Source organism: Pectinophora gossypiella, chromosome 24, assembly GCF_024362695.1.
Source record: "Pectinophora gossypiella chromosome 24, ilPecGoss1.1, whole genome shotgun sequence".
Taxonomy (NCBI): domain Eukaryota; kingdom Metazoa; phylum Arthropoda; class Insecta; order Lepidoptera; family Gelechiidae; genus Pectinophora; species Pectinophora gossypiella.
This window is the reverse complement of record NC_065427.1, coordinates 1,246,824-1,267,754: the sequence shown is the minus strand read 5'-3', so window position 1 is coordinate 1,267,754 and position 20,931 is coordinate 1,246,824. Positions and strand designations below refer to the sequence as shown.

The 20,931-nt window shown below is 37.3% G+C and overlaps 1 protein-coding gene across 1 annotated transcript in view; it reads right to left on the bottom strand.

Annotated features, from left to right (window-relative positions):
- Window positions 1-20,931, bottom strand: part of LOC126377883 (paired box protein Pax-5) — a 114,578-nt gene that overhangs the window by 10,990 nt on the left and 82,657 nt on the right. The window contains exons 5-7 of the mRNA XM_050025934.1: window positions 13,592-13,789; window positions 2,377-2,482; window positions 1,582-1,756 (exon numbers count right to left, since the gene is read on the bottom strand). Coding sequence (XP_049881891.1) covers window positions 1,582-1,756; window positions 2,377-2,482; window positions 13,592-13,789 — 479 coding nt within the window. The remainder of the gene's footprint in view (window positions 1-1,581; window positions 1,757-2,376; window positions 2,483-13,591; window positions 13,790-20,931) is intronic.

The following is a 20,931-nucleotide window of genomic DNA, read 5'->3' as shown; positions in this document are numbered from 1 at the left end:
GTCACATTAACTTTTTTGACAAATTAAACCGCAAGCCTCATTAAATGTCAAATATGATAGTGCGGGTTCTAAAGTGGGTACTTGATATTGCTCATGACTGTACACTATAAGTCGTATTTTTGGCACAAGACATAAAATTAACCAATACATACTGTGTTCAGGTACTGTGACAATACATGTGTACCAAACGTAATCATTTTGCATACTTTAATATAAAACAAAACGACATTACGGTCTTAGTAAAATAATAGCCTAACAATATTCAGAAGAGGGATTTAAGCAGCCATAAGTTAGGGATTTTACAAAAGTTATAAAGTAATATAATAAGGCCACAATTTGAGCAGTAAATTTAATAGCTCAGTAAATCTTGGCGGTTCCGCTCAGTGGGCAGCACTATGGCTGAAAGGATGCTAGGGATGGGCCCAAGATAATTGTCGATGAAAATCACCATACAAAATAAAAAGTCTTATTTTTTACTGAAATTTATGTTTTATGATGGTCTTACCAAGACCTAACAATAATACAGATTTTAGCTTCAGTTTTATATATTATTTTTTGATAAACTTATTAATAACATCAAGATTGATTTTGGTTCGCCGAGCTAATAAAGGAAGAAACATTATTCAATGAAAAACGATAATCCCTATAATCAAATGTAGATTAAAAAAGAAATGGAATCAAAAGTCTTCAATAAAAATCAAAATTATCGAAATAGTCTCAACACTAATGTTACTAGGACACAAATCGCGGCCCCTGCCGACGCTCGCTACAATTTCACCCTACTCTTTACTTCTTAAGTTTCAACTCTGTACCTCATACCCTCGAACATTACTTACAAGTTTTCTACGTACATGGAAAGAGTTTATTAGAGTTAAATTGGGCCCAAGTGCCTCGTAGTTCTACGGTGCCGCGAGGGTTAATTTTAACAAGAATAACTACACGAGAGTTTGGTGAAGTTACCTGGGAAAAGTTCGCGGTAATTTTTGTTGGGATATTCTCAGTAATTTTGAGGGTTTGAGCTCTATATTACGTGTAGTAACTCTGGCAGTTGTGGACTAATAACTTTGCAAAAAATTAAATACGAAGTTACGAGGGATTGTTTACGTATTGTGGAGTATTTCTGAAGATATAAGACGGTCGAGTGTCGCTTGCCTCTCACTTTGAGGTCGCAGGTTCGAATCCAGCACAGACCTTAGGTGAATTGTTTAAATGTGGCCTTTTAACCCTCCTAGAGTCCAAATACATTCGATTATCAGATTTTTTCGATGTTTTCACTGCATTTTTTCTTAAACACATGTGTTAGGTAGTGTTATATACTTATCGTAAATATTTGTATCCATTGTTTGAGGTTAACACGGTTGATATCATGAAAATTCGGGAATAACATTCGCAAATGCGTTTGAAATACGCAATTGTGGAATAACGTCTATGTGAAAGCTTGTGATTGGCCTCCTGCTAACTACCTTTGTATTATTTGTAGTAAAATAAAAAATAAATACAAACATTCATAATATCGGGAGTCTCATATTCCTGGTTTTAAGTAAAAATTCGGTCTTATGTATTGTATCTACAAAATAATACCTTGGTCTTCATGTCTTTTCCGCTTCAGCCCCGTAGCGTTCCCATTGTGTAGACCCTCGACCTGTTCAATGCCGAGGATCCCGTTGATGCTGTAGCTGGTGTTGGTGACGTGCTGGTCCGTGGTTGGGGACAGGACGGCCGTCGTGCCTGGTGCGTTGCCTGCATGCGTAATTACCTGGATAGAGAAGACTCAGAATCAGAGAAGAATGAAATGAAAGATAAATAAAATAAGGTAAAAATAAATTTTAAGTTAGACGGTTTTATTGAAAGAGATAGTAATGTTGCAGATAAAGGTACTTACTGAAATCTAAAAACAAATTTAGCTTTTGAAATATACACATTTTAAACATAATAATATGCATTAAATGACTAAAATAAAATCGTGGGGCACGGAAAATATCTATAATTAATTTATTGATAATAACAACCAATTTATATTAGCGTACATTTGCAGTGGAATGGAATTATTGGTAATTTTGAAAACCCTAGCTGGTAGGATTTAGATATTTACGTATATTTTGCAAAAAAAAATCAAATTTGGTAATAAGAATGAAATTAACTCCATAAATGCTAGACAAGCAAGTAAAATTAACTGATACATGAAATCTTATATACGTATAAAAATATAAGGACATAAAATGGTGGGAAATAGGCCTGAGTTTATGTATGTATGTATAAGGAGAAAAGTGATGAGAATAAATGTGGATGGATACACATACAAAGGTATGGGATGACCCAAGAAAGATGCAATGGATGTGTGAAGAAGGATATGTGTGTGAAAGGTGTGACTATTACCGAAACAACACTGCCTTGCGCGGAACTAATTTCTTGCTCTTGCTGCTGTTGTTGTTGTTGGTTATGCGCATGCTTTGCTTTCTCTGCTGCTTTGTTGCGGACGATCCTGTTAACAAAATAACAAATAAGAATTGAGTTGAGTACAATAAAGCAAATGTAATAAAGTAGGTAGTAAAGTTAGTAGGTAGGTAATGTAATAAATGTAATAATGTAATAAAGCAGAAGGAGAGATCCTTCTGTCAACGCCATTATTATATATTATGCATCAGAATTTGAATCGTCATCGTAGTGAGAAAATTTGTTTAAAAATCAAATTTTAATAATAATAATTTAATTTGTTCAAATTGTGAATTTGTTTGCTTAAAAATTATCCAAGACAACATGTGCAATAAGGTACGTCACTTCTATTTTTTTTTGCCAACAATTGCCAGCAATAGAGTAGGTAGCATCACTAATTTAAGAGCCACGCTCTTGTCTGTGTAGCATTCTCCATACTTTTAAGGAAAAATAGGGCAGTGGTTTCCCTCTTACCTTCCGCCCAAGAATAGGTATACCATCACAAAATCAATATCTTTGATTACAACAATAGTTATTGCAACAACTTCAACCGATTCAAAATTTATTGCTCCACAATAATTCACAAGTAGCTCGATAAAATGTGGTTCACAAAAACCGATGACATGAATATTCCATTACAGAAAAAGTGCTCATCAATTGCAACTGCACAGGGTGGTTGAACTATAGACTCTATAGTGCTATACAGGCTGCGGCACGCGACCCTACATCCTTTAGCAATAAACAGGCGTGTGTCTCGATTTGTAACGCATCCGATCTGGATTGTTTGTGGGGTATGAGTAAAAAACCGCTTTTTGGCAAATTACTCCAGTAAGGGTTGGGAAATTTTGGTTGGTGAGATGGGAAAGGCGCAAAGTAAAAACTTGCGTTTTACCTACGTAAAAACAGTACCTTTACTTCTAAAGAGGTCGTGTTATTATTTAATCAGGAAGGAACACACATGTACATAACCACATACATACGTAGTAGTCAAACACATAACCCTCCTTTTTACTTCGCCGCAATTGAGAAAAATTAAATGTAATTTTTTATAAAGATCCTAAATGCTGTCATCTAATACTTTGTACTTATTTAAAAGTTTAGTTGTATGTGTATTTTATATGGTAGATAAGACGTTAGCACAGTGTTTCAATATTGGTGCCTACGTGAAAATAAAATTTGCACAAAAATACCTTAAAATGAGGAGCTCGGTGGCGCAGCGGTTAACGCGCTCGGCCTGCGATTGTTGAAGTAAAACAACTTTCGCAAAGGCCGGTCATAGGATGGGTGACCACAAAAAAAAAGTTTTCATCTCGAGCTCCTCCGTGCTTCGGAAGGCACGCTAAGCAGTTGGTCACGGCTGCATTGGCAGTCGTTAACAACCATCAATCCGCACTGGGCCCGCGTGATGGTTTAAGGCTCGATCTCCCTATCCATCCATAGGGAAGGCCCGTGCCCCAGCAGTGGGGACGTTAATGGGCTGATGGTGATGATGATGATGACCTTAAAATATAGGTCCAGATACAAATAAAAGAAAAAAGAGTTTTCTTTTTTATTTGTACGAGTACAGTCATGAGCAATATAATGTACCCACTTTAGGACTCTGTCGCACTAACATATTTGACATTTAGTGAGACTTACAGTTCAATTTGTCAAAAAAGTTAATGTGACATGGTACCAAAGTGTATACATATTAATGCTTGTGATCGTACAGGTGTAGATTATATAGACACATATTGCTATTATCCTTGAAATTTCCCCTTTTAAATTAAAAATTTCACTAAAATATCCTATTTAGTTATTGTATGCAAAATAACAACACCGCAATCCTGTAGTATGCAACGAGGAGATTATTTCGGTTGGCGGCCATTTTGTGGCGGCTGACATTTCATTTCGCGCCAAGACGGATGATGGCGGCGGTGAAATATTGCCAGTATCCGCTGGGTTGACATATGCAAAAATTGTTTTGCCAAGTTATCAAAGAGGTCGTATAGGGTAATAATGTTGTTGAGGGGTACTTGATTGATGCGTCTTGTCACCTGTTGTAGAATAGTTGGGGTTAATATAAATAGTTGGGATTATTTTTACATAAATTTTCTCACTTTCGCTATTTTCGTTTTTATTATCATTAACTGAAGAGCCACGCTCTTGTCGGTGTAGCATTTTTAATTTTTGTCTATCCAAAGTCAATAAAATTCCTATTTTCATTTTTCGTTAATTTAAATTGTTAATACATACGTATTATCCTTTTACTTATTTGAATATGAATATATAAGAAAAGTCGACAATCAAAAGTTTAAAGAGCTATTAATTGCATCGAACAATTACTAGATTACTATTTGCTAGACAGGAAGCAGTGGTGACAAATCATACAATCCTGATTTAACCCTGATGTTGACCATCCTCAGACATGTGACATCGACCCCAGGGAGAGATGTCATTTTTACAAAAAATACCAACACAAAAAATACAATGGAAATAAAGCTCCTAATACTAAATCATGATACGATAATATATTTTGCAAATTGTAAAATTGCGGGTACGCAAATGCATAGGATCTTCCTGTCCGGATGAAGGGGTTAGTATACGGTCCCCGATATAATATTTTATAACTCTTTTCTTATTATGCAAGCGGACGGTGTTGGCAAATATTCATGATTTATCGCAAGGAGACCTGTGTTGCGACTGCAAATAGTATAATTTATTTTTCGCCGGATTTATAAATGTAGAATATTATTTTGCTTTTATCCCGGGTATCTATTGTACTAACCAACTGTATCTAATGTGATGAAACTTGGTTAGTGATGATCAAGTTCGCCATCTAACTATCTTTAGGTTAGCTAATACGTATTGCTTAAACATGGCTGGCGGGGAGAGGGTGTAATACTATACACCTCTGTCTACCCCTTAAGAATACAGGCGTGATGATATGTTATAATAATAATATTCTTTATTAAAAGGCATAAAAATCCAAATATGTAAAAACATTATAAAAATAAAATAATATATAAAAAAACGTTAAAACACAATAAAATCAGATAAAATCATAACAATTATTTAAGTTTTATTATTTTTATGTCGTTTCCATATCTCGGGCCTATGGAGTCCCGGACTTTTGGAATGCGTGCGTGGGGCCAAAGCTATTATTATATTTTTTTTAAAGTTATGTCTAACTTTTGTGCTAATACGTATGAAGAGAATGCAATTAATTAACGACTGACGACTTTTGACCGCACAAAGTTGCGGTCCGTGCGGAAAATTGATTAATAAAAAAAAAACATAATCATATTGCAAGTCACAGTTTTACATAGGTGGTATACAGGACATGGTAGGATTATGGATTATGGTATGGTGGTGATTCATTATAGTACCTACAGAATCTTTATAACATAGAAAACGTTCAGCTGCTTGTCTTCCCGGGCATGTCGTAAAAACCGACAGAGGGATTGGGTCCTCTAACATGATGGACTAATGTTATGGGCGATAGGCTGATCCCTTATCACCATAAGGTTCATCATATCCAGCTTACGACATCGTATCAACAGTGGCTGCAAGTTGTCTTTGATTACTTGTGGCTCTGCCCACCCCATTAGGGATTACGGGCGTGAGTTTATGTATGTATGTATGTAGAATCTTTATAAAATCATGTTTACTTTCTTGGGGTTTTGTAAGTCATTTAAAACCTTTGAAGTTTGAAGCTACTTAATATTCTAAATAACTTTATTTCAAAGAATTTACCCCTAAAACTCCGCAACTCTCGTTGACACATCCCCATCCTATTTTAAATCATGCAATCACAAATTATTCGCGACGAAAAAACTCAAATGTCAAATTGGGGTTGCCAGAATTATGGCTTCAATTACCCGGGCCCTCGATTAAAAATGTCTTGACGTTTTACCAGTTGGCGTTTTTTTCCTGGTTTTTTATTCAGTTTTTTTTTTATTTTATGGTTTTACTAAGGCAGTTTTATGATTATGGGTCTATTATGCTTGTTTTGAAATTATGCGATATGTTAAATAGGTTTTGAACTTTGATGTTGAAGGTCATGATTAAGTAGGTAATAATATTTATTTTCTAAAATATCAGCGCCAACAACAAAAAAGGGTTTCGAGAACTTTCTAGAATATAATTTATTGTACTTAATTATCATCAACATCGTAACAAATTTAATATCTATTACATTCATTCACATACATACATAACATAACAGGGACCGGCAAAAAGCACTACAGTTCGACTAACTGTTACATACATTCATAAACTCACGCCCATAATCCCTTATAGGTAGGGCAGAGCCACAAGCACTCAAAGACAACTTGCAGCCACAGTTGATAGAAAGTCTTAGGTAAGTAAGTAATAGTCGCCAGGTAAACAGTGTTTTTATTTGCTCAACTTTAAAAATAATTACGGTGGTTTTAACTGAACTGTTTAAGTTTGATGTGTAATTTTATTTTACTTTATTTTTAAATACTTACCCTTAATTGTATAAGTTATGTTCGCCGTAATTGTCATATTTTTATTAGTCGTAATTGTTTTATTAGTCACAATACCGTAACCTTCTAAATGTAAAAATGTTTTAATGTATTTTATGTGGCTGTACTTTATAAATAAATATGATGAACCTTATGGTACATTATGGATCAGCCTATAGCCCATGACGATTAAAAAGGACACCAATCCCTCTGTCGGATTTTACGACATGACTGGGAAGACAGACAGCTAAAAGGTTTAAGATACATTTTTTACAATAATTAGGTATACATAATCAAGCAAATAATACCTACTACAACTACTTTGTAATGTTACTAACAAAATATATGGATATTTTTATAAGTCCGAAATAAGCTCTGTCTGATTATTATTATTAAATAATATTCTTTATTTTAAATACTTAAAGAAATCTCTTTTTTGATTTTTTTTGAATATAATATTTAATAACGCATTCAGGCGGTTGATGCGGCTGCCGTGTTTATGGCAATGCTGGCAATGTTTGCGCTGGCGGATGTCGACAGCTTTGAAGCTATTGTACGCAAGAAATCAGCATCATTGATTCGCAGACTGCGCGGCAGTAGCAACAGCGTCCTGAGGGCGGTAGCCGACAGTGGGGATTGTCCACTGATCGGCTGAATGATTAATAAAACTTTATCGGTAAGTATTTAAGATAACTTACTAACATAGTTCTTAAGTTTGTTACTAACCAAATGCATCTAGTTGTTCGATAATTCTTTTTTTTTTTGGATAAGTAAATATCGCAATAAATCTTCACAAGTCTTCTTAAATCTCGTTTATTTCTGAAGCTCTCCCAAAATTCTCACTTCCACTCAACTACCCTCGCATTTTCCATCATGTGACCACAGTGCGAGTTCCGACGGTCGCTTCGTCACATCGTAGTCACATTTAGTCACATCCAAGTCACATGTTTGTCACGTGCCAGTCACGTGTCAAAGGGGCCTGCCCCACAACTATTATGAGTTTAAAATTGACTCTCAGTGTTTTTCAGTTTCACTGCCGTTTTAATTCGATTTAAATTCGAATTTGGATTTATTTGATATATTTTTTAAATTTCTTGCGAGGTTTTGAAAGTAGTATTTTGATCGTAGCAACTTTTGATGTTAGTGTCTGAAGTTAAATTTGGATAATCTATTTAACGTGAAATCTTATTCTGCGAATCAGATTGTCCGCGCGCTCTCTCTCTTATTCTTAGACTAAAGTAAGACCCAGAGGGGGTGAGGTCGGCGCCCGATTCGAATTGGTGGGGGGGGGGGGGGAATTGGAAATTTTATATACGTAATAATACTATTTATTCTATGGTGAAAGGTTACCAGTTACTATAATTGATAAGTCTATCGTGTGATAAATAATTTAACCTTTACTGCACACCCGGTTTATTAACCGCGTGGTTTTTTTTTCTTACATTCCTGGCCACACACAAAACATAAATTATAAATAATTAAACTTTGGACCATAAAGAAAAAAAATAGAACATCTTCTTGTTCGTACTCAATCGATGGTAAGTGTTTACTTGACGGAATTGTTTAATAAGATCTAAAGTTTTTGCTGCGCCGCAACGTTATTCAAACGTTGATGGTTTTTAATAACCTGTCACTTATTTTTTTATATTTTAAATTTGATTTCTATACGGCTTAAAGCACAATATGCAACTAAAAATAATTTAAAAAAAGAGCAGAGATTTTCCTGAATTTTCCGACAAGAAGTTCCACTTGATATCAACTCAGACTCATGGTCTAATCACACAAAGTTTTCATTACAGTTTCACTAGTCCCTTGGAGCTATATTTTAACAACTGTCTTGTACGTTATGGTTTAGAACTGTTAGCAACCAGAGTGTAGGTAAATTATTATCACGTGCTCAGCGGAGAAGGAAAACATCGTGAGGAAACCCACATTTCCGAGAAATGCATTTTCGGAGGTATGTTTTTTTTTTTTTTTTTTTTTTATTGTTAAATTGGTAAGTACAATTTTATTTCTTACAATATTAACCCGCCAAACTGTTACGTTTGATGGCGAGATGCGCTTATCTAATAAACATAAATTTCTACTCACCTAGATAAATAATAAAATAGAAAAACCATAACAATCAAGGTAACTTACAGTATATAAGGTCCAAGAAACCCATCGCTCAGCTTAGATGCCATTCCACATAGTTCGAACATAACCCAACAAGAACGTTAGGTACTAAATTAGAGAAGTTCTCCGCTAAGCAGTGTGTCCCTTAGCCTTGACTTTAACATTCCTACACTTAATTTAGGATCCTCTCTTAACAATTTTATTTCGTTAAATATTTTCGGCACCATGTATTTTGTGGCTCTTTCCCCATAATAATTAGTCACTCTAGGTTGAATAAGTTTACCCTCTCTTACTCGTCTAGTGTTATATTTATTTTTTACATTTGTTTTATGATCCTCGCTATAATAATATTGTAATCCAATAAGGTAGTGAAGTTTACTGTTGATTGACAAAATTTTACATATTTGAAATAATTTATCATAATGCCCATTACACGATAATTTAACATTTTTACTTACCAAATACTTCAATAGTCTTATTTGTATATTTTTAATTTTGTTAATATTAGTTTGAAAGGTGCGCCCATAAACAATAAGTCCGTAACTGAGAATAGAATCTGCGAGAGCATAGTACACGACTCGCAGTGTGTGTTTATTAAGCACTCCACTGAGGTGATAAAATTTTCCTAGCACGGATCTTAATTTACCACAGACATCACTGATGTGCAACTTCCAATTAAAATTATTTTCTATGGTTAAACCCAAGTACCTGAAACTGTCCACGAACTGAAGCTTAGTACATGTACATTTATTTTTGTTACTATGTAAACAATCATAAGTGTGACCAATCACAAATAGGTTTTCCTCAGTCACTGACTTAGCTAGGTGATTATAAGGCGAGTGTATATGCATGCATTTCGTTTTAGCCAAGTTTAGTATGATACCGTTGTCATGTGCCCACTTAGTTACATTCTCGAAGTCTTCCTGTATACAGGTTCTCACTTCTGCCACATCTTTTGAGGCATATACTAAACACATGTCGTCTGCGTACATATACACCCGGCACCTACCTACAACGTTGGAAACACTATTTACGTGCATCACATAGCCCATTGGGCCGAAGACCGATCCGGTCGGCACACCAAGATCAACAGCAGCGTCCTCTCCTGCCACACCATTGATTATAGTTCGTAGTTTTCTATTTGTTAGGTAGTAACCTAACCTGTATTGGCTGTTTTTCCCTTCGCGGGTTGAAAGGTCAGACAGGCAGTCGCTTCTGTAAAAAACCTGTCAAATCTTCAGGTTAGGTAACTGGACCCTGTGAGAAACGGGATAATGTTATAAAGATGATGCCCAACCAGAGTGTAGGTATTTTTATTTGAATACCTATACCTATTACGACCCCTGCTCGGTCCATTTCAAATAGCCCCTCGAGTAAGAGGGGCGGAGGTCCATTATTGAACAATAAACTAGGATCATTGCAGCAGTAAACAGTTGCAATCATAGGGTATAGCAATCGTATTACATACTTAGAATGTATTTGCTTGTATTGAGTATGTTAAAATGTAGCCGCCATTATGGGCATGCAAAAAGAAAGGTTGGGGACATATGTGAGCGAATGTTACATTTTGTTATGACACTCGCGGAAAGTTTAAAAAGATCCCGTTTATGAAACCCCCGAGCCACTTGAAGTTGAGTGTTGCCACAAAATCCCCGTCTGCAATTACGCGTAGTGTTGCCAGATTAGATAATCCTCGCGTGTTATTAGTTTGTCAAAGCGTGTCAGTGTTTGTAGACGGATACTTATCTGGCACGCTACCGTTTATTAAGTTTGCTTATCTATATGACAATAACGGTGTTTTTGTTACCTGACATGGGTTTGGTTGGGAAATCTTATAGGTGAAGAAACAATAAAGAAGAAGATAAACATAAAGACAGACAGACAAAACACAAAAGTACTTGTGCTCACACCCCGAACATAACATAAGCTCAGGACCAATGAAGGACTAACTAGTACAGATTTAACATGATAATCCGAGTTTTCTGTTAGACCATCATGTTAGGTGATGAGCCGTATCGCTCGAGCCAACTGCGTTAGTGAAAACTGCACTTAAGATGATAAATTAAGAAAACCTTTCGAGCGAAAAAAAAAGAAAAAAACCTGATACCCAATACCGTCTTCCCGAACCGTTTTTCAATCCACACGCGGTCATCAAACTAATCGAATACCGTTGTACCTATCAAACGTCAATAGCACCGATCATAACCAAACAATGGCCGCTAAAACTCCATTTCCAAATCCGAAAATAAGAAAAAGATAGTTCTATTACGATTATTATGATAGCAGGAGAAGGGCAATAATTCAATGGATGCGAGAGAGGATATCCGGTGCGCTCGGAGCACGTGTCGTCACTTCCGGTGCCGCCATCTTTATTTCTCCTCCCCCCCGGGTTCCGGTGAACGCTCTTCGTTCGGTCACGCAACCCCTTACTTTGGGCCAGAAAATAAGCGAGAGAATGAATATTTTGGCACAGCTTCTTTGTACAGAATAAAAAGGAGTAAATTGATTTTTACTTAAAGATTTTGTCGTTAAAAGTTTTGTCGAAAATTAAAAGTAAGTGAATTTTCGAATAAGTTATGTAAGTTATTTTCTAATTTATTATTTTCAAGGTTCCTTAGAGATTAAATGTAATAATATTTACTATCCATCTTACGACTTTGTACTTTATCATTTTGCTAGAACTTGTCTTCTGATTATTTATATACGTCTGCCCACTCTATTAGATATCATATTTTTGTGCATGATGTCTTTATTTGCACTCAAAAAGCCAGACTACAGAAACCCGAGCACGGATCTAACCTATGATAAGATTATTTTAAATAAGTAAGATAAATGCATAATTTCTTCTGGCCCGACTCGAAATTTTACGTCCTCTCAATCGGCCGAACAAAACTACGTCTTAATGTATCACATAAGGGTTAAAACCAGAATAACAGTGACTCGGACATTTTGAATAAAGGGGAAGGCATAGTTTGGAATAACCGTTTTGGATAGTCTTGTTCACAGGATTTGGTGGAAAGCTGTTTTCTTATTGAGAGGGGTGTGTCTGTTTACAGATTTAGTTCAGAAAGCCACTGCCAGTCGACAAGCGACAAGCGACAGATCGTAAAGTCCAATGAAGTAGAAGTAAAAACGTATTTTGTGGGGTTGAGAAGCTTACTATTATAAAATCAACGTATGAGATCTGTCGTGATCCTTAATCGACTTTTGCGACGTATTGGAGACGATAACCTATCTGCATAGTAAGTTTCAGTTAACGTCCTTAAGCGTGTTTTAAAAGTACTGTAGTGTATTTGCTTCAATATAATATGCAGGGTGTTAGTGACATCGTAACGATGACTGAGGGGGATGATTCAGACCTTAATTCTGAGTTAAAATCAAGTGGAACTTTCCGTCGCAAATTTCGTGTATTTTTTAGCAAAGCAGCCTAATGTTTAACAAATATATATAATTACATAAAATAACAATAATATGTTTATTTATTGTTAATATTATATTTAAAATTCCGTAATATCTGGACGAAGAAGAAAATCTCTTTTGAATGAGGCGAGTCACAAGGACTGTCACCTGGAACCTGACAGAGGGCAGCAGTCAGTACAATAGTACTGAATACAGAAGCGGAGGACAGGAGTCCTAGTATGGCTTTGAAATAGACTACTATAGGTGCCATCACACTCGCGTCAGACAGAGTTCTGCTGGGCGGAAGGCAAGAAGAAAACCACCGCATAAAAAGAAGCATGGAATTTCTGCAGGGAACTTAAGAACTCCATGGTGAGATTAAAAAACACTTTCATGTCGTCTGGCCAAATGTAAACGTACAAATAAATGAATATATTAGGTATGTTTTCCAATAAGTACTTATTGTATTTCTAAAACGATGAGCACGAGCGTGCAAAAACTTCATTGTTCCAACTTATAGGTAAATGGCCTGTTACCAGAAGACTGCTAAACTAAATAGTATTTGAAGAGAAACAGTTTCATTGAAACAATAGTAAATGGAGTATAGGCTGACATCAATGCCACGGTCGTTGTAAGGGCGGAAACGGAATAGTGGCCAGTCTGACCGTTCTTTGTTATAGTTCAGTACCCTTTCGATTGGTGATGTATTGCCAATGGCGACTTGTGGCTTATGAGGGTTTTGTAGGACTAGACGTTTGGGGATATTTTTGCCATTAGGGTGGGTAAATCTATACAAACTTGCAGATATTTTTGCATATTTTGAGAAGCGTTGGATAGATGACCTCGACGCTTTTGACAAAGAGTGAAGAGAGATATCCCAGGAGAGAAAGGGATGGAAAATCAGAAAGGAGACCTTTGCTTAGTAGTCGGACACAATACGGTAGAAAAAATATGTATTAAAGGAGCTAACAGAATTATTTTCTAAATACTTCTTCTATCGTATGGTTTGTGAGGTGGATTGCCAACCTCATCAACTATGGTATCAGGGTTACTGTTGAGCCGCCAAAAGCCCCTGACATGACTCATGTTCATGCACAAAAGTTCCACGCTTCGGTTCAATAGAAAATACTGTATTGCATCAAAATAAAATCAACCAGTTACAAAAATCTTCTTACCTATTAATGCTGGAGACAGAAGGCACGTTATCTTGGCTGCAAATCCCCTCACTGAGCAGCCGGTCCCGGATCTCCCAGGCGAACATGGTGGGGTTCTCCCTCTTGTAAGCCGCAATGGCGTCCACCACCGGGGGGGTGGCCACTTTAGGCTTCGAGCCCCCGATCACGCCCGCTTTGAAGCTGCCTGTTTCGTAGTACCTGAGGAAGATGATAAAGGTTTTTTTAAAGTCGTGTAAAGTCATGTTACATTACATTATTATTAGCTTCTGCGCTGGACTGGGAGCGATTAAAAACAGAACACATTCGGCTGATTGTTTTTCCAATGTAAGTTATAAAATCTGCCAGAGGGATTGTTTTATTTTTAATATTATATCTAATAACGTTAAGCCGTGTGGGGAGCCGTGGTAGCCCAGTTGGTAAAACGCTTGCCTCTCACTTTGAAGTCGCAGGTTCAAATCCAGCACATGCCTAAACGAATTTATTTCGAATTCATGTTTGGATCATAAATTATTATCACGTGCTCAGCGGAAAACATCGTGAGGAAACCCACATTCCTGTGATGCACTTTCGGAGGTATGTAACCTAACCTGTATTGGGTTGGTTTACCTTCGCGGATTGGAAGGTTAGACAGGCAGTAGCTCCTTTAAAAAACCGGACCTGTCAAATTTTCAGGTTAAGTAAGCGGACCTGGTGAAAAAAACAATGGCATAATGCTAGGGAGATCTAATAACGTTGAGGAAAATACAAAAGTTTCCACAATCCGTGATAACCCTGTTCGGAGATCGCGTGTAACAGTAGTGTCGCGAGTTTGGACCCCAGCTCGAGCTGTGAACCACTGAATTCGACTTTATGAGTTTAAATTCATATTTGGATCAAAAATTGTTGATATTAGTGGTTTCCAGGATTAATGGCCGGTTAATGGGACAATAGTCTGAAAATAAAGATATTTTAATTTGAATTTGAATAGGCTCCCCTATTATATGGAACTTAAAAATGGCTACACACGGGGGTAATTACTTACACTACACACCTTTGCCTACCTCTATGGGAATACAAGCGTGTTGCTTGTATAAAATCGCAACCGAAACAAAATCGCGAGAAATCACACCATATTGCTTTACAATCGCCTGTATTCCCAACTTTACCATTAAGGTGCCCCTTTTCATCGCACTTTTCGGGACAGTCCCGATACAATGGCATTCTACACGCCCCCTCCCAAGAGACGTGGCATTAGGGGCAAAATTAAATTCCAAATTCCAGCAGCTCAATAAAATAATGGAAGTGTATTATGACAATTTGATTAGATGGTCACCCTACCCTTTCGTTTTAAAGCGGGGTACTTGCCAGATGATTTATTTTGCTATTTTTTCGTCGGTGAAGCGATTTCTGATTGGATTTATGGTAATTGAAATGGGCACTGTTTTTTGGTGCACTCGCGTTGCGTTTCTGAATTGGTGTCATTTGGAAGCAAAAGTAATGTTGTTAATTTCGAATGCGAAGTAGTTTTATTATTTTACCCGTAAAAAACTGTTACTGTTTTATTTTCTTGTTTATATTGCCATTAACTACTTGGCCGGACAAATGGGGTATAATCCGGTACATAATTTAAGACAACAGGTCTGAGGGTGCTCAGTTGGGCGCGAACCTCGGCTCAGGGTGTGGTCTGAGAGAATGATATTTGAAAGAATTAATTGACCTTAGAGAACCTTAGTGAATGAGTTTAGTATCATACAGTTACTCAATAATCAAAGCGTTCTATGTAGTTTCTTTAATTCCAATGCAATTGAGTCTGTCTTTTGTTTGTGTCTGTTGTTTCATCAACATCAGCCCATTAACGTCCCCACTGCTGGGGCACGGGCCTTCCCTATGGATGGATAGGGAGATCGGGCCTTAAACCATCACGCGGGCCCAGTGCGGATTGATGGTTATTGACGACTGCTAATGCAGCCGGGACCAACGGCTTAACGTGCCTTCCGAAGCACGGAGGAGCTCGAGATGAAAACTTTTTTTTTTGTGGTCACCCATCCTATGACCGGCCTTTGCGAAAGTTGCTTTACTTCAACAATCGCAGACCGAGCGCGTTTACCGCTGCGCCTCCGAGCTCCTCCTGTCTGTTGCTTATTCACACCTTAATTGCTAGAAAAATTACAAAGGTAATTGAAACAAAACCCAGAGACGGATATAATGCTTAACACGATATAACTGAAGCCAATGTGGGTTTATGTATGTGTTTGCATGTAAAGAAACCACTGTAAAACGGGCTTGTTACAAAACAAAACCCTCAAATCAGCACCCAAACATAAAAACAGTCTTTTGAACTCACAAAATACAGTCAATTCATGTACGTTGCATACTTGGGGACGTTTGGACGACTCTGATACCTTTGACAAAGTGCAGTATGTCCCTCGAGACGGGGTCCGTAATGGATGGCCTCTTTCAACACTGTTGTAGGCAAATTTCTGTTCACAATATCATGTTTGTGATGATTAAAATGATCAGTCATGATGAGTAATAGAGTTTGTGAACTGACATTGAGTGTGCAGTGGAGAAGTGGTATGTGTTTTTGCGAATTAAGTTCAGTGCAAACGGGATACCGACCGCAGCCGCGTCTTTTCTTGACATGGCTTATTGGTGCCTCAGATGTCACTAATTCTCCCTCTCATTATTTAAGACTCTTGTTGGTGGAGTAATCGCCATTTCTCTCTTCTTTCCGCCAAAACTTCACCTCCTGATAGGACAGGCCCAACACCTTTTCTTTTACCTATTTGTTTTATAAATGTTCGCCTAGGTCTACCCCTTCCTCTCTCTCCTTCAATCTTTCCTTCTATGATGTTCTTTATAAGCCAACTGTTAACCTATTCTTTAATCTGTTCCATGTAAGCTCTTCTTGGTCTTCCCCTTCCTCTCTTACCTTCTAGCTTTCCTTATGAATCGTGTCGTATCAGGTGGCCAATCATATTTCCTCTCCGGTTCTCTAAAAACTTCATTATGGTTCTTTTTCTTCAACTCTTTCCAGCACTTTTTCATTTGACACCGTTTCAGTCCAGCTTATACCCACCATCCTTTGCCAACACCACGTCTCAAACGATTCCAACCTCTCGCTGTCTCTCTGTGTTTGTGTCATGGCACTAGTTACTTAGGCAGAAAAATGGGGAACGCTGAGACCTCTAGCGTGGTAATAAAATTGAAGACAACTGAAGGCACCTAGTTGCGCGAACCTTGGTTCAGGGCGTCGTCTGAGATGATTATGACTGAAAGAATCATCATCATCATCAATTTAAGAGCCACGCTCTTGTCGGTGTAGCATTTTCCATTCCAGTCTATCAAAGGCCAATTCCTTGACTATAAGACACGACGTTAACCTTTTCTTTAATCTGTTCCATGTAAGCTCTTCTTGGTCTTCCCCTTCCTCTCTTTCCTTCTATGATGTTTTTAATAAATTCGTCGAAAAAAATAAAAAACAATTCAGTGGTTTCGAACCCGAGCCGAGATTCGAACCCATGATACTACCAACAAGAGTTCTCCAAACAGGATGTCACGTGTTACCACGGAACATTCAAATAACACCACATCGCGTGCTCAGCGGTGAAAGAAAACATCGTGAGGAAGCCCACATTCCCGAAAAATGCATTTTCGGAGGTATGTGACTTAACCCGTATTGGAGTGGTTTTCCCTTCACGAGTTGGAGGGTCAGACAGGCAATTGCTTCTGTAAAAACTGGACCTGTCAAATCTTAGGTTAGGTAAGCGGACCCTGTGAGAAACAGGATAATGCTAGGTAGATGATGATGGTCATTTAAACAACACCTCATAAGAATCTTTACAAAATCAAATTAAGAATTTGTTTATAACTATAATTTTTACAAAGAGAAAGCTTGCGTTAATTACATAATTAGAAGACGGAATATGGAAAACTAATGACTACTATCTCAAATCATATCTAACGCCACATAACACAATTATATAAAAGGTAAGTTTCATTTTAATCGCCTCAAAATAAATTAGGTAACGTACTTATATTCTGCCAGAGTCCCTATCGGAGTAGGCAGAGACACAAGTTCAACAAGTTACTAACTCGTAAGATATTTGACTCTTTTTAATGATGACGTCATTCCTGTGTATTTCTACACAAATTCCATAAAAAATCGTTTTGGCGGTTCTAAAAAAGTACCTGATTTGACTAGGTAGTCGTCTTACCTTAACGTCTTCAATTCGTATTGAAATTATCAGAATAGTAGGCATAAGTTATTATGATAAACTGTGTAGTATTGGGTTACCTGTTAACACTTTCAAAGACAGAACGTCTAATGACGTTCTGTTTCCAAGGTGTCATACTATCTATTATGAACCATCAATGACCCATGGTCTCTGCCCGTGAAAGGGTTAATTATCTAAAATAACGACAATGATTCAGACAAACGCATTAACTTAAAAGTGGAATTCCGTGATCTCTCTGCCTACTCCAACGGGAGATAGGCGTGATCATTATGTCTGAAGTTCTGAGACACATCCATGAGAAACAGGATGTTTTAAGGATGTCCTTTCAATACAAATCTTATCACCGAATCAACTCAATACATTAAAAAAGTAAAGTAACAAATCCAATAAAAAAAGAAACAGCACAAAACACTAGTAATTTACAGGATTACATGATGTGGTTAAAAAACGAAAACCGGTCTAATCTAGTTTAAGCCAGTTGAAGCCAGTATAAGCCGGTTAGGACCGCACTTAACTAATTTGGCGTTAGGGCGCGTACCGGCGGGTGTTTTGTGGAATTATTCACAAACGCTCTCCAGATAAGTCAATTACAAGTGTGATCACACCCTAAGTGAGAGTATATCGATGTACTATAGGGTAGAAAAGTGTCACAGTGTAATTTACTAGATAGTATACCGGGGCCTTAGCTAATTTGTAAACGATTATACATTAGGGTGATAAAAGGTAACATGTAAATCTCCAGTTAAGACCTCAGGAGTTACAATATGCAATAATTAAAACACATAATAACGGGTTCTTACCGCGTTTAAATGGGGATATGAGATGGAGATACCAGTAGTAGGTGTTGTAAAAAGCTTGAAACGGCCTAATGTGGTGAAAAAACGTGAGGACACAGTGAGTGCGGTTTGTCGTAGTGAGTTTGGTCCGAGTTCAGATGGTTCCGAACATTCCGATATCAAAAACATAAACAAGCGGCAAAGAAAGAGGGTAGACAGATATGTCTGCCCGTAGAAAATTGTGGATCTACCTACTCCACTCCAATCTCATCAGTCATCCCGTGATCATGGCACTTGCAACAGTGTCGAAATATCGGGAGTCTCATATCCCCATTTAAACGCGGTAAGAACCCGTTATTATGTGTTTTAATTATGATAATAACCGCGTAAACTTAAAACTATGTACAATATGCAATACCTATTTTGTCATGATAAGAAAGAATGGACCTAAAATCTGGGGGCACGGTAATGCCACCGCCAAGATGTGCAAAGTGAAGCACAAAGACAGGGCACTTACTCTCATGTGATGGTAGTGATAACGGCCAAACCTCATAATTTGCATAACGTGTAGAGTTGTAAAATTAAGATTTAACTAATTTAGGGCGTCTAGAGTTAGAAGCTAGAGCCAACACGAGATCTGATAACTGTTTGACAATGCGATCGATATGATCTCGTCTCGGCGAAATTTTACATGAAAATGTTTTTGAGGATCAGAGCAAATGGAATTCCATAAAATGTGTTGTAAGTCAATGTATAATTTCTTCATATTCTCTTCTTCATACAACAGAAGACCCCCCTCCACTTTAAACTTAATCATAACTAGCGAGGAGTGGGTATTCCTACTCTAATACACCTCTGTTTAGAGCTTCAGGTATACAGTCGTTATGCTATGTTATGTTATGGATACACATATTATGTTACGTAGTAGATAACGGTTAATTCTTGGAAAGGAACACTGACAGTAAACTGATGTGCTAACTCGATTGTAAAGCTAAATAAAACTTATAATTCAAAAACCCAGAGTACACAAACTTCTATATGCGAATGTACTGCAGTGTATTTGGGGTGAGTACTGGAGGGTCAGACTCGCTAACATTATCGTAATGTAGCCCTTAGAGGGTAGCTACTGAGCTGTTTGGGGTGACAGTGCGCTTGAATCTGTTTCCCTTTGTTTCATTGGATAATATAGAAAAAGGTGATGAATTTATCGACATTATAGATAATAATATCTACATCTACGTACATACAGAAGATTGTGCCTTATTCACGTTGAGGTACGAAGTACGGAATTCCATTTGCCACGATCATGACCAGTGAATGTTCCCACTTTAGGCACGTCCCATTAAAAAGGCGCAAAAGTTATGTAATAAAGAAAAAAATAAATTTATTTAAGTACTCAATTATTATGACAAAAGGTTAAAAATGCTAAACCCTATAAAAAGCAAAAAATACTTATCCCACATATGCTTGCAATCAAACCGAGCTTGTAACATTCCTATCACACTTAACAAATGACCTGATGACCTTGAAGACCTGAACCGATTTCCATCAAACATAGCTAAGAACAATCTCGGCTGATATACCTTTCATACAAAAAAACCGCATTAAAATCGGATCATCCGTTTGGGAGCTACGATACCACAGACAGACACATACACATTTACACAGACACGTCAAACTTATAACACCCCAACGTTTTTGCGTCGGAGGTTAAAAACAGCTTTATTACCAAACATTAATTTAGGCAGATAAGACCACAGTACAAGAAAGAACAATATGAAAAAGAAAAGTACCCAATGTCCTTACTATTAAACAGTTTTTACAACGTATCTTTCCAGCAGCGGCCTCCGTGGTCCAGTGGTTGAGCATTAAGCTCACAATCCGAAGGTCCCGGGTTCGAATCCCGGTGGGGAAATATCACAAAAATTACTTTGCGATCGATGCGATCGATGCGAAGCAGATGGCAGTAACTGTTTGGCTGGACAAGTAGCAACACTTACTGAATACCAAGATTGTTTAATTGTAAGTACTTTGGAACGTGTTACATCTCTATCTACCACGATTTAACAAATTAATACAATGCCGCGGCCATTTGTCCCCGATCTAGCATATTGCCGATCTAGATAACGACTGAGGGGCGCGTAACTGGCTTAAACCGGCTTATATCGGCTTAATCTGGCTTATTCTGCTTATTTGAGGGCGGTTAAGTGGCTTATTGCGCTTTTGAGTGTTTCTTTATTTTTAAGTTACAGATAATATTTATTGTTTTTTTATAAAGAACAACTTAGAATTACCGACTGAACGAAGATATTTTTTGAATAAAGATTTTATTGTGTGTGTGTGTTAT